Below are 14,718 nucleotides of genomic sequence, written 5' to 3' on the forward strand. Positions count from 1 at the left end.
AGGGCTTATTGAAATCCCTCACTGGAGGGATGGGGAGCCTTCAAGAGATCCTTTTAAAGCCCAGGATTATATAAGATGTAAACAAGTTACTGGGGTAGGTTCTTCGGTGGTTCAGCTGTCTATGAGACAGACTTAGGGGTGGATGTCTGGTGCTATAACTTCCGTTGAGTTGTCCATACTCTTGTAAGTAATCCTAGGAAACTCATTGGTTCATAAGGATGGATGTAAATAGAATTTTTTCTTTGATCTATCAGTGTCCTCTGCTTCTAGGGTGAATGGATTTTTCTTTGTGTCTCCTTAGGAAAACTCCTGCAGCAAAAAATCAGTATATTGAATGGGAAGATAAAAGCGAAGGGATAACAATTGAGATGTAATCTGAATAAACTGCCTAAATAAAAATAAAATTTTAAAATTTAAAATCAATATATTTATGTATAGAGAATTATAAACCTTTCAACAAGGGACACTGAGAGTGAAAAATAGCAGTGACAGGCTGGAGAGATGGCTCGGTGGTTAAGAGTGCCACCTGTTCTTCCAGAGGTCCTGTGTTCAATTCCCAGCAACCACATGGTGACTCAAAACCATCTATAATGTGATCTGACACCCTCTTCTGCAGATAAAGCACTCATATACAATAAATAAATAAATCTTTAAAAAATAGCAGTGACATCTTCACAATTTGTGCCCTCCACCACTGTGGTTCTGCGGAAACAACCCTGAGTCTCACACATTCTCACATTGCCACTGAGCTATATCCATACCAGAGCTAATATTTGATTTCTTTCATAATATGTATGAGTTAATTTCTTATTCATTAGCATTTTATCAGATAAAACTAAGATGTATTTTTTATAAAATTTAGAAACTAATATGTCACCAGATAAATTCTGGTAGTGGAATACTGAGGCACAAAAGTTGAAGGCTAGCCTAAGTTACATAGTGATCTCCTAGGCAACTTTGTGAGATCTTGTGTAAAAACAAAACAACAACAAGAAAACTTAAAACAGTGTCAGAGCCTCAAGAAAAAGATGTTAAAACATAAAGAAGAGGAAAACCAAATTATCAGAAACAAGTTTCATAGCAGCTCTGGCTTCCTACATGTTCCTAATACCCAAATTTAGTAAATCATGGACAAAACTGCAGGAAATACTCTTTATAGATCTCAGTTGAAATGTTGCTAGTAATTCCACTTCGTTTCAGTATTCTCAATGTTGCATTGTTCCTGAAAAAACAATGGACACAAAAGGCTGAAATATACAGTATATGTAAGAGTAGCGCCATTACCACACCAAATGAACAATGGCCACATATCATACCCACTCTGAGATTAAGGCCAAACCTTGCCGGTGGTGTTTAATCTTGGTTGTCAACTTGACTGCATCTAGAATCAACTATCAGGCAGCCCTGTAGGCGAAGCTAAGAGGGATTTTCTTTATCAGTTCAGTTAAAATGCAAAGACCCATCCTAAATGTGGATGGCGCCGTCTGCTGGCAGCCCAGATAAAAGGAAAAAGAAAATGTTTTGGCTTTTGCCTTCACATCATGCAGGGAAGTTCATCTAAGCTGGTAGCATCCTGCTGGTGGCTGCTGCCGTCATTATTCTTCCACCATTCTTTATTGACATGAGAATTCAGCTTCTTTGGCCTTCTAATGTGGATTGAAGGCAGTGGTCCAGTAGAAATCCTCTAGACTTTCAGTGCCAGGCTAGGATTTCTGAGCTATCCACCGTTATACACTGAAACTGTTCCCGGGTCCTCAGCTTTTCCAGAAGGAAAGCAAGCATTGTTCAACCGCCTAGCCTGTATAGTGTAAGCCAATTTGATAAATGCCCTCTTTACTTTTTATTGTTCATGCATCTGTTCAGTTATAACCATCTATGTGTCATCTCTCCCTAAGCAAATACTCCTAGACTGTGCCTTGTTCTTTAAAAGGTATTTAAACTACCACTCCTCGGGAGCTTTGCTTCTGATCCTGGGCTCCTCCGCTGTCTGGCACCCATGATCTGATCATATCTGCTTTCTAATACTCATCACACTGGCGTTGACATTATTGCTCATCTTATTCTGTTTATACGCCCTTGCCAAGTTCTTAGTTAACAATCGGCTCTGCTACCTTTTCCCAAGTTATCTTCTAGGCCTCTTCAGTAATATGGTAAACTTGCAGAGAAGAGGGACTGCTCCTCTCTGTTGCACGTATTCATTGTATCTTTGCCATAAGCTAAATCACAGTGATCCAGTTGAAAAAAATACAGATAACAAAATACAGCATCAAATGAATGCTCAGTGAAAAATAACAAATCAATCAGCTTATAACATCATTTCTCAGTAAGCAAAAGAAAACAGCCGTGATGATATTTTATTAGACATCATTTCAGCATAGCATTCACCTGCAGATAAGTCCATTTATTCAATTAACTTACTTCTTGGGGAGGAAACGTCAATAGCATTTTTATTTTTCTTGTCACAATTATCTGATTTTCGTAGATTGTTTTGCACTTTGATCAGTAGATGAAGTTTCCGACATCATCCAAACATTTGGTAAATATTAATTACATGCTATATCCAGGTAGGGTTTGGGATGTATAGAAATGTGAATAGACTAAAACTTACATTCTGTAAATATGTAAGGAAATGAATTAACATAAATTTTATCAGATTAATGAGTTGGCTCCTCTTGCAGTAGAAAATTTTAAAGAGATGTACAGGAGACAGCAGCCAGCACTGGTGGCGCATGCCTAATAATAATCCAAGGAATTTGGGAAGCTGTGCAAAGAGAATCTTGAGTTAAAGTCCTAACTTGACTACAGAGTAACTTCAAATTCAGCCTGGGCAACTTGTCAGACTCTTTCTCAAAGTGAAAAATAAAACATAAACCATGTAGAGGATAGAACTCAATGGTAAGAGTGCTTCCCAAGTGTGTGAGGCTCTGCCTGGGATTTATATCCAGGAGCAAGGGCAAAAAATAAAAACAGGAGAAAGCAAACGGTAGCTGTTAAAAACTAGGACTTCTAGCGAGGCAGAGTAGTGCATATCTGTTCTGTAATCTGAGCTCTGGGATGATTGATGGCTTAGGGACATGAGTTCAAGACATTCCTGGGCTTCATAGTAAAAATAACACCAGCAATAAAATAAAAACCTACAGAATTAAATGAAACTGAATTCAAATTCAGTTCTACCACATACTGCATGCATGTTGGACAAATTATGTAATTTCCCTTAGCTTAGTTGGCTCATCTTTAAGGAGTTGAAAGGTCTCTATACCCTTAGGTTATTATGAGAGCTATATCCTTCATGAAACTGTTTATCATGATATAGATATTGAGTAGCCAATTAAAGCATAGTGATATTATGAATATGATGATATACTGAAATTAGCAAAGATAATTTCTGAATAATTATATCAAAATCAGACTTCTTTGCATAATAGTATGTGCTATGAAAAATACATCTTTTCACTCTACACATAGAAACAATGAAAATTCTAAAAGATTGTTCAACATAAACCCCTCCTTCTGAATGTGAAATTACTATCCCCACTACTAATGCCACCATAGCTGCCTGGAGTCTTTCTGAAAAAGATTGGCTCTAGACTTCTAGTCTGAAAGTTGCCCTCACCGAATCATTCAGCTCAAGGCACGCACCTTGGTGCTAGGAGCTTAAGTACAAAAGCTAGCATTTCAATTTGGAACTATTTTGAAGACTCACTTTAACTCTTTATGCTTACCTCTGCATTTGTTTCCCTTGGCCTCTCACAGAAGGAACCTGTTCTCCATAAACATGCTCCTTGATGTCTTTTTTGAGAGCCTGCTTCCCTGCAAGCCTGAATCTAAGTATGGGCAGAACACTATAACTGAACAGGTTTAGCAAATGTCTCTGTAAAGGGCCAGATGGTTAAAAAGAATATTAGGTTTTGATGTGCCATATGTTCTCTACCATATGTGTAGTGCCCACTCTGCCACTCTTATGTAAAAGCTAACACTGACTGTACTAAATAAATAAGATCTAGTAGGGAGCTTGGGATGTATCTCAGTGTTAGAGACTTTGTTATGAGTTAGGCCCTGAATTCCATCCCCACCACTGCCAAAAAATAAATAAATAAAATTTAGTTTATATATACTGAATTTCAATTTTGAATTTCACCTAATTGTCACATGCTCTAAAATATTTTTTGATTTCTGGTTTTGGACTTTTAAAGCCATATTAAAATTACAAATAATGAAACATGCCAGCTGGTGGCACCTACCCTTAATCCAAGCATGTGGGAAGCATAGGCAGGCAGATCTCTGTGTGTTAAAGACCAGCCTGGTCCTCATGGTGAGTTCTAGGAGAGCGAGAACACAATACATAATTATACATAAGAAGCATAGAAAACCTGCCTCAAAAACAAAGGAAGGAAAAGAAAGAGGAAAAGAAAGCCCATCCTTAGCTCACAAAAGTCTAAAACTGTCATAAAGTTAGATTTGACTGATGGGTCATAGTTCTCCAACTCCTGAGCTGAATAAAAGATTAAGACAGTAATGCACATATGAAGCTACCATTTTTTACTAAACAAATGTACATGAATTGAATTATGGAACCCTAAGTCTTGTATGGAGCACATAGAAGACCTTTGTCTGGCTCCAGGTCAAAAGAACATATGAAAAAGTAAAACAGGAGGTGGGGGCTATGCATAATTCCTCTTGAACATTGCAGCATCATGAAAACCATACACAGAGAATTAAAGCAAATTGCCTCAATGTTCACAATTGTGGGGTTTTCTGTTGAGAAAATGCTATCTATATTACTAAATAGAATTAGAGGATTTAAGTTGTTGTCTTGTAGCTATACCTTTTCATTCAAAAATAAAAACACACCCACATGTGATGATGCATGCCCATAATACCAGCACTTATGTGATAGAAGCAGGAGGATAAGGAATTCAAGATCGTTGGTTATTCATGATTGCAAAGCCAGCCTGAGCTAATTGAACCTTGTTGCAAAAAAAATTAAACAATTTCTATTTGTTTGATATACATTTAATATTTACATAGAATATAGCCAAATGTCGTACTGATACAAAATAGAGAAAAATATACTTGGAAAAATGTCAGTCCACCCAAATTTAACAACCTTCTTGTATTACATTTCTTTCCAGAAGAAACAACCTAGAGGAATTTATATGAATAAGAAACATGTGTTTAATACCCAATTCTCAAATCCTTTGGGTTTTTAGTTTGGCCATAGCATTTCCTTTTGATCCTGATTTGGTTTATCTTCCTATTTCAGCACTCCTATGATTAAATTACAATAACTTCCATCTGTCTGTGATCATTTTTATTTTTGCTCTGATTCTGTATAAACCTGCCCTTAAAACCTTTCCTCGTGGTCCCTCTTCCTGTTTTCCTTCAGTACATATAGTAGTATGATATTTCTCAAACTCTCCTTTACTAGTCCTTAATTCCCTCCCATAATTCCCTCCCTCACCTTCTCTAAATACATGAAAGAATTACTCCTTTGGGATTGGTAGAAATGGGAGGAATTAACAGGAATCTTCCCTATGGAGTTATATTGCTATACTGAGAAATATGGAGACTAGGTGTGCTGATCTCAGATGACACCAACTGCAACAGGTGGCTGATAACTATGTCCTTGACTCTTGACGTGTCCAGGTTCTTCTCTCTGGACACTTGAAGACTAATCTGGTCCACATTTGTCATGATGAGTTCTGATGCCAGAATCTGGGTAGGAGAATTGTCATGAAACTCGGTGTCCATAATGTACTGCTTATATAGCTCCACCACCTTCTGCTCTAGGTACTCGTTGAGCACTGCATTTGAAATAGGCTTCTGCATTTGCAAGCTGCTTTTCTCTTTGATGCTGGTTATTCTCCAGTAGGATGAGTACCGCTGGATAGGTTTGAGGGGAAATTCAGTGGGCTGGGTAGAAATGGAATCCTCCATGGACAAAGGAATCTCAGATGACTTCAGTAAAGGGCCATCTTCAAAGCTGCTCTCCGAGGGAAAATCTGCCATTACCGAGTTGATGGCCATCACCTGGTCCCCTGCAATATGTAAGTCATTGTAATTTTTGCAAATACTTTTGCAAGAAGGTGGAACCAAGTATGTCTCCCTGATTACATCTCTGCATATATCAACTGCAGCCAAGGTTGGACTTTCAAACACAGGGTTGGGGTTTGCCTGCAGCATTGTTATACTCTGCCTTCTGCTGTGCTGACTTCCTCTTGCATGCACTGATGAAATAAACTTCCCAGAGGATTTGCAGCTCACGTATAGACTTTGAACTTGTGTTTCATCCACAGAGGAATACGAAAGAGCAGCAACAGAACTTGTTGCCTTGGCCTGTTCCCCAGACACCGCTTCATTATAAGATGCACAATTCCAATGAATGTCATTCCAGTAGGCAAGTCCACTGAGATACCCTTCTGACAGCATTCTGAAAAGAGAATTCATGAGAAATAGTGGGAGAAAAGAAGACTAGAAAATTTTAATTGGCACTTGATATATGAAAAATGAAGAATGAATCTCTCACTGCATACCTAATGTATGCCATGCCCATGGTATATGTTAGAGATGTAAATATGGAAGGATATAATCTGTCCTCTTATGGGAAAAAATAAAGTGGACACAAGTAATCCCAATATTTTAATACTGGAGATTATAACAGTGGTAGCACAAAGGTAGCATTAAAACAGACCCTAACATAGCCCAGGGCAGAAAGAGAAAACTCATAGGATATGGCTTAGAGCATGTAGCATTTCAGCCTAAGAGTAAAGGGTAAATAGGAGTTGGGGCTACCAACATAAAATTATAAGAAGACTCTGTGGCATAGCATATTTACTACATAACAAAAAGCTGAGAAGAAATGGGACTGACACAATAGCCTGCAATCTGATCTCAAAGAGCCTTGGGAGTTGTTGCAGAAAGGAAGTGAAGAAGTTCTCATCTGGAGAGCCACATGGCTAGTGTGTTTTGAGAAAGATTGAAGAAATATGTGGTAAATCTACTGAAAAGAGAAGTGTAATGTTGCACACTTAAAAACAAAATGTTCCTGGGTGCTAAATAGCAATCGGGATATAGGAGGGATTCTAAAAGTATTTGGTAAGTTGGTGAAACAACTGATAAGAATTCTGAAACTAATGTATGGTTGATTATGAAAGACCAACAACTCCCCCCACCTTTTAAGTTTATGTTGAATGCAGAATACATCCTAGAAATGTCTACACTCAACTGACAAGTTTACCTCTACCCTAGATATTAAAATTCTTTCCTGACAGTAGGCCTTCCCACACCTTCCCTCCCCCTTCCACATCTTTAGCAGTTGTCACTGAACTGAGTGGATAAAACAAGCCAGAAACTAGCAGCTGCATTTTCTAAAAAAGGAACACACTGGCATTCCCGGAATTTGAGCAACAGACAACAGTGAGAACTGGTTGTCTTTGATCCCAAGGGCTGGGCTACTAAAGCCGACCTATCAATTTGACAGTGAAAATGAAAAGTAAAAAAAAAAAAGACTATTTTTTAAAGTATGCTTTTTCAGTTGCAGCTTCTCTTTTATATTCATGCAGTTTTCCAAGTGAGTGAAATGTTCCTTTTAAGAATTGTACAAAGATAATGTTATAAATGTCTATATTTTGGAATTATTTTCAAAGTATATTCATCAAATTCATCAATTGTTTAAATGTAGGCAAAGTTAATAAGCAACATAAAGATACAAAGCTAAGTTTTCAACTCATATGTGAATACTAAAGCTTGTATTCTTAGTATAATTATACAGATAAAAATAAAATATAATTCTTACCTTAAAAATATTTTCAAGGCACAGTTCTAACCTCAATATAAAACTAGTATCCACATGAAAAGACAAATTTTAAATACATGTGAAGGTAACTATCCAGGCAACAAGGATGACCCTAAATGCCCTAATGGTGATGAAGTGATTTCCCCACCCTAACTCCACCAGGATGTGGCATGCCATTTTGCTTATAGGTTCAGAATATCACTATGAGTCTGGGCAAAAGCTCACTGTTTACTTCAATTTCTACATAAACATTAGAAAATATTGCCAGGGACTGACCTGGACAACATAGGGAGAGTATTAAAAATAAAAATATAAGTTGAAAGTGAGACTGTGTCTCAAAAGAAACAAAAGAACAAAAAGTAAAAGTCAAGTATGGTGGTGTACATCCATAATCCCAATGCTTGGGAAGCTGAGGAAGGAGGATCTGGTGCCTAAGATCAACCATGTCTCACAGAAATCAAAGGAAAGAGAGGTAGGTATGTTAATAATTTAAAAAGTGATTTTTGAGATACTATAACCTGAGCTTTTCAACTTTATAATCTAAAATCAGAACCATTAAGAGCTTAGGGCACAGTATTTATGGATCAGCAATATAAAGGCAGTGTGCCCAACTGCCCTGTCCAGCAAAGCTCCAGGGACAAACCTTACTGGAGTGCCTATGGAATAAAGACAAGACAAACACAGAAACACACAGTAGAAAAGCTGGCACCAGGTGGACTGAGCTTTCTAATAGAGAAACTACAGTACGTCAGGAGCTTAGTCTGTTTATTATTGTGGTGGCTGGTGTTATGTCAACTTGACACACAGACTAGAGTGACCTGACTGGAGAGAACCTCAACTGAGAAAATGCTTCCATAAGATCCATTCTAAAGCATTTTTAAGATTAATGATCAATGGGGGAGGGCCCGGCCTATTGTGGTTGGTGCCGTCCTTGGGCTGGTGGTCCTCTGTTCTATCAGAAATCAGGCTGAGAAAGTCATGAGGAGCAAGCCAATAAGAAGCACTCTTTCATGGCCTCTGAATCAGCTTCTACCTTCAGGACTCTGCCCTGTTTGAATTCCTCTCTAGACTTTTTTAATGATGAACAACAATATAGATGTGTAAACAGAATAAACCCTTCCCTCCCCAACTTGCTTTTCCATAATAGTGTTTTGTCACAGCAATAGCAACCCTAATTAAGGCAATTATTTAGAGTTGAACAGAGACTTGGTGTTATTGCATATGGCTGAACAAGGAGGATTGGTATTCCATACAGATAAAGAAGAAGCTGGTGTTTATTGTATATAGCTAGATCAAGGAGACAAATTTAGCTAACCTCAGTAGGAGGAGTCTCTATAAGAGAAAAGCCTCCAGGATATAAACACCTGAAGGAAGAAAGTTATAGTAGACATTTTCTGCACACACTGTCAATACTCATACTTGGATGCCCAAGGAATGCTTTGCCATTGCCTTCTGGGTCTAACGCTAGAGTTCTTGACTTGACTTAGCTGTGCCCACGTCAACAACACAGATTCTCTCACGACTTTACTCACTCAGGATTCCCTCTGTTCCTCACACCCTAGCTCCCAATGAGAAAGTGAGGAACAGTAAATTTTTTCATAACTAGCAAGATGCAAATGAGACAGGAATGTGGTTCACATAGACAGACAGTCCTGAGGCAGCTGCCTTATCAAGTCTCCTTATAAACTGAATAGATGTTGAAAGCCTATATACCTGAAGGATGCCTACAATTGGGATAGGAAGATTCCAGACAATCTACAAAGAGCACTAACCAGGGGCGAGGTGAAGAAGTTGCCATGGATATGAGTGGTACTGCATTGTGAAATCAAAGATATTCTCTACATATGCCCATTCTGAACTGATGCTCTAGCTGTATATATGAGCATTTTGGAACATAGGGGCAAGCCATGGAAGGAGGGAGCCATTGAGGTAGACCTGATAGGAGAAGGAATAAAAGAGGCAAACTGCACAGTTGCTAAGGCTGATGCAACTGTAACCTTTATTATAATAGAAAATCATGTCATTGCTCCAACAGTGAAAAAAAACAAGGAAATAAACACATGTTTACTTGAAAACACCAGTTGGTATAAACACAGTCTACTAAGATGACCAATAACTATTATTTCATCATCATCATCAACATATTGTATTATAATTATTATAGATAATGATATCTCCAAAGGCTGGGAGGATAAATTAGTTTGACTTGATGGCACAAGGACCTGAGTCTGGATCCTAGTACCCACGTAAAAATACTGTGAGGTGAAGACAGCTGGGCTACATGATTAGTTCCAGAACAACCTGGGCTACAGAATGAGATCATGACTCTAAAACAAAAATAAATAAATAAATAAATAAATAAATAAATAAATAAGCAAACAAACACAAATTCCAGTGATTCCTCTTGCTTGTAAAGCTTGTACTCACCCCTTAAGTATATGCGTTTTCAATTCCTTATCTTGTCCTGTCTCCAAATTCTTTCTTTGATGGTGACAAAGACCTGAAAAGACAGGGTAAAGATCTCAGTCTGTTCCCTTTAAAACATCACTAGCCTTTGCCATCTGCAGCATTGTGAAGTGATTAAAAGAACTTTGACTGACAAATAGTTCCTACATATTAGGAAACTATGAACCCAAATTCGAAAGAAAGTAGTAAAGCTTCCAAGTAAGATGGCAGAATAGGTGTGTGTGTGTGTGTGTGTGTGTGTGTGTGTGTGTGTGTGTGTCTGTGTGTGTGTGTGTGTGTGTGGTGTGTGTGTGTGTGTCCCAAATTGTTGCCAATGTCCCTACATGGGATTGATACCCAATATTCCTAACAAATTCAAAAAGAAAGCAAACACAAGAGCAACAAATAATCCCATCAATAAATGTGCAAATGAAAGGAACAGTTTAGAGGGACAACACATTTAGCTATCAGGGAAATGCAAATTGAAACTACTTTGAGATTCTGTTACACCCTAACCAGAATGCCTTTTGTCAAGACAACAAACAACAAATACTACCAAGGATTTGGAAAAAGAGGAAGTCTTAGACACTGCTGATGTGTATCTGTGAAGGTGAATATTGATCGTCAATTTGCCAGGATCTTGAATCACTTAGAAGACAAACTTCTGAGTATGTGTGTTTGTGTGAATTAGGTTAGCTTCTGGGAACACATGTGGGGATTATGTAGATTAAAGTAATTGAGATCAGAGAGCCATGTTAACTGCAGGTGTCATCATTTTATGGGCTGGGATCCAAAGGAGAGAGCAAGCTGAGCACTAAATATCCAGAAGTCTCTGTATCCTGCATACAGAATGAGACCAGCTGCCTCCTGCTTCTCTTCTGCTCTGGCTGCCATGACTTCCCCACCATGATGCATTAAAGCTTTGAGCTGTGAGCCAAAATACATCCACTCTCCATTAAGTTGGCTTTGTCAAGACATTTTGGCACAGTAAAAATACACGTCATTAATGTAGAATCTGAACTGGTACAGCCACTCAATACAGTGGTTCTTAAAGAAACTAAAATGAGATTGCCATATGAACCAACTACAGCACTCCTGGATATCCTGGAAAGAGGGGGAACCCTCTTTCAATATACCACATAGATACTTGCAATTTCATATTTATATTTACTGTCCACAATAGCTACAAAATGGAATCCAGTGCCTGAATATCCATTAACAGATAAATGGATCAAGAAAAATATGTGTACGTGCAAAAAAGAATTTTACTCGGCTATAAAGAATGACATTTTGGTACAGGAAATAATTGGACATACAGATCATTATCCTAAGAGAAATAGATTCAGAAAGATGAGTCATTTTTCTTATACAGAACCTAGATTTAAGCTACAACACACACATGCACACACACATGCAACATGAGAGTAGAAAGGTGAGAAATATGACTAAAGGGAGAACATGTGTCACAAAAGGAGAAGGGTAGCCTGTTTGGAAGAGGAGGAGATACCCAAGGAGCAGACCGGGAGGGAAATGGTAGTGGAAGGGTAAGTAAAAACTAAGAATGGTTTTGTATATTTGTGTACCAATAGAATCCATATATTTGTATGCTAACCAGAGTATGAAACACTCTCTTCTGGCCCCCTCAGACACCAGGCACACAAGTGTGAAATATCCACACATGCTGTGCTTCACACATGAACATAAAATAAAAATAAACAACCCTTTTTAAAAAAAGCAGGACTGAGGGACAAACTCAGTGCCATAGTACTTGCTTAGCAGTTGCAAAGTCCTGGATTTACTCCAAGTTGCACAAGTAAAAAATAGTTTAAAACCTACAGAAAAATCATTTAGAGTAACTAGGAAGAAACACAAAGAAGATGGCAAGGTGGTACCTCCTCAACAGCTGTACTGTGGTGAAGAAAAGAGAGGCTGCCAAAAGTGAGCTTTACTGGCCTCCAAAGCACAGCACTCCCTTAACACTGGAGTGGGCAGGTCAGACACAGGAGGGAAGAGTCAGTCTCTCTTGTCACTCTCATATTTGGCAGTGACAGGCACCAGTCTGTAGTGTATTATTTTTCAGAGGCACAGAGCCTCTCCTGAAGAGCTTGCCTTTCTATTCCCTGGTTCCATTCAGATAGACTCCAAATTTCCCATTGTTTACCATCCCACTCTTCATATTCATCAATCTGATGTGACAAAGGGTTCTCTCAAGAGGTGAGAATATTTATGAAAAGTACTGATGAGCTCCACACAGTCACAAAGGTGGAGGAAGGTCTAGAATTTTGTTATTTGTGAAGAGGCTTGTTGTTGTCATAGTTATGATAATTAAATCTCTATCAGTCTAGCTGAGCATGATACAATCCCAGCACTTGGGAGGTTGGGACAGGCAAATCACGGAATTTAAAATCAGTCTCTGTTATGGGTTAAGACTGTCAACAACAACAACAACAACAATCCTGCCATTTTGTATATGAAGCCAAGTTCAAATTAGTAAAGTGACAAAGCAGAAAATTCTTCATAGTGTCTAAGAATAGATTTAACCCTGGCCAAAGGGGTAAATCAGGATTCACTAATCCTGGGAGGGAAGAATGAGTAATGAGGTCAGGGGAATCCATTGAGACAGACGAGGTTAAATGTATTCCACTTAATTTCACTTCTAATTTAAAAAATCCTAAATTTAAAATGCTCCAATGTTTGAATGTTTTTGAATGCCAACATAACATCATAAATGGACAATTAATCTCATGAAATAGTCTAAGTTCAGGAGCACAAAAAATATTGTATAAAGTTGTCTTCAGAGTCAGTGTGTATGTACAAATATATATATTATAAATTATATATATATATTACATAAAATTTGCATTTCCCAAAATATATCATTGTGCATATGCAAATATTTCAAAATCTTTAACAAAACACTCTGGTCTCAAACACTTAAGATTGAGGATTCCCAACCTGACATACAAGGAAAGTTATTCAGAGTGTGATGCCATCTAACAGTAAAGTGCACAATGAGTTTCAGTAAGATAAGAGGCTGTAGTTAAGTCTACAAGCTAGAAGAATGCTGGATTCATTCTCCACCTGACACAAGAGCTAAGAGTGTGGTTGCAGATAAGTGAGACATGGAATAAATACAAGGGACCAAGAACCAGGCATGGTGGAGCACTCCCATATTCCTAGCACTTGGAAGGTAAAGGCAGGTGGATCAAGAACACAAGGACAGTTTTCATTACATACCAAGTATGAAGCCAGCCTGGACTATATGCTTCTGCCTAAAAGCAAAAACCAAAATAAATAAACAAACAAACAAACAAACAAACAAACAAGTGAAGATGAAAGAAGATCCCCAGATAACTTCAGAGCTAGGTTTGGTAGCTCTGTCCTATATCCCTAACAGGGGCAAGATCGAGGCAAGAGCAGTGCTGTGGGTTTGAGGCTTGCTTGGGTTATATAGTAAAAGCCATCCTTGAATGCTCTTTGTGACAAAGACAGGAGAAGGCCAGTTTGGTCTATATATCATGATCCAGGCCATCCAGGGCTCCATTGAGAGACTATGTCTGAAATGACAAAGGGAGAGACAAAGACAGAGGGAGGGAGATTGATTCCATCAGAGAGGTAAGTTACTTAAAGTTAATAATAAAATAAACTTCCAAGTATGGGAAGTAGGAATTTACACTGAGGGCCTGAGAAACTTTCTGGTATTTGTAATAATGCCCCATTATGCACACCATATTACCCTGGCAGACATCTTTGTAGAGACTGCAAACGTTTCAGAAGTGCTAACTAGATCCCATTTTGGTTTCAGGTGTTAAATTGAGCAGCTTTGGAACAATGTATCCAAAGGCACCAGGCACTTAGACACGATCAATCAGAAAACAGGCCTTATGTTTACATTTCAGACACCCAGCTGCCATGTGTAAACTGAGTATTGCATTACCTCATGAGGTTAGGAAGAGGGCTAGACGATTTACCCAGAATCTGATGTTTCTAAAAACTGGCAGCAGAGGGCAGTAGAAAGCATGGCACAGAGGTTTTTGAAAGAGTTATGAAGCTGTGCAGACTAACACTGCACAAAGACTATGTGTATATATATATATGATCTGCACTTTACAGCCCAAGTCTATAATACAGGCACTCAGGAAACTGACCCAGAAACATAGCTGTGAGTTTGAGGCCAACTTAGGCTACATAGCAAGACCCTGTCCAAAACGAGGATATGCAGGGAGGAGAGGGGGAGGGGGGAAGGGGGAAGGGGGTAGGTGCTGGTAAGACTGTTCATTAAGTAAAGGCATTTGTTGCCAAGCCTGAAAAGGAGAACCAACTCTGGAAAGTTGGCAAAGAATTTATTTTGGGGCTGGAGAGATGGCTCAGAGGTTAAGGTCACTGCTCTTCAAGAGGTCCTGAGTTCAATTCCCAGCAACCACATAGTGGCTCACAACCATCTATAATGTGATCTGATCCCCTCTCCCCCAGCTGCT

General features: G+C 38.6%; 1 protein-coding gene across 7 annotated transcripts in view; it reads right to left on the reverse strand.

The window, feature by feature from the left end:
- Positions 1-1,649: 1,649 nt before the first annotated feature.
- TASL (TLR adaptor interacting with endolysosomal SLC15A4) overlaps positions 1,650-14,718 on the reverse strand; it is a 104,979-nt gene continuing 91,910 nt past the window's right edge. For 4 of the 7 annotated variants that reach the window (XM_084790573.1, XM_084790570.1, XM_084790572.1 and 1 more), the window contains 2 exons: positions 10,223-10,295; positions 1,650-6,430 (listed from right to left, as the gene is read on the reverse strand). In XM_084790573.1, the coding sequence (XP_084646699.1) occupies positions 5,533-6,429 (897 nt within the window). In that variant the 5' untranslated portion in view covers position 6,430; positions 10,223-10,295 and the 3' untranslated portion in view covers positions 1,650-5,532. Of the gene's footprint in view, positions 6,431-10,222; positions 10,296-12,008; positions 12,028-13,477; positions 13,513-14,718 lie in introns of those variants that run through there. The other 3 variants (XM_084790571.1, XM_084790576.1, XM_084790574.1) reach the window with 2 other exon arrangements.

The sequence above is a fragment of the Acomys minous genome (assembly GCF_964271855.1).
Source record: "Acomys minous genome assembly, chromosome: 7".
NCBI classification, from domain to species: Eukaryota; Metazoa; Chordata; class Mammalia; order Rodentia; family Muridae; genus Acomys; species Acomys minous.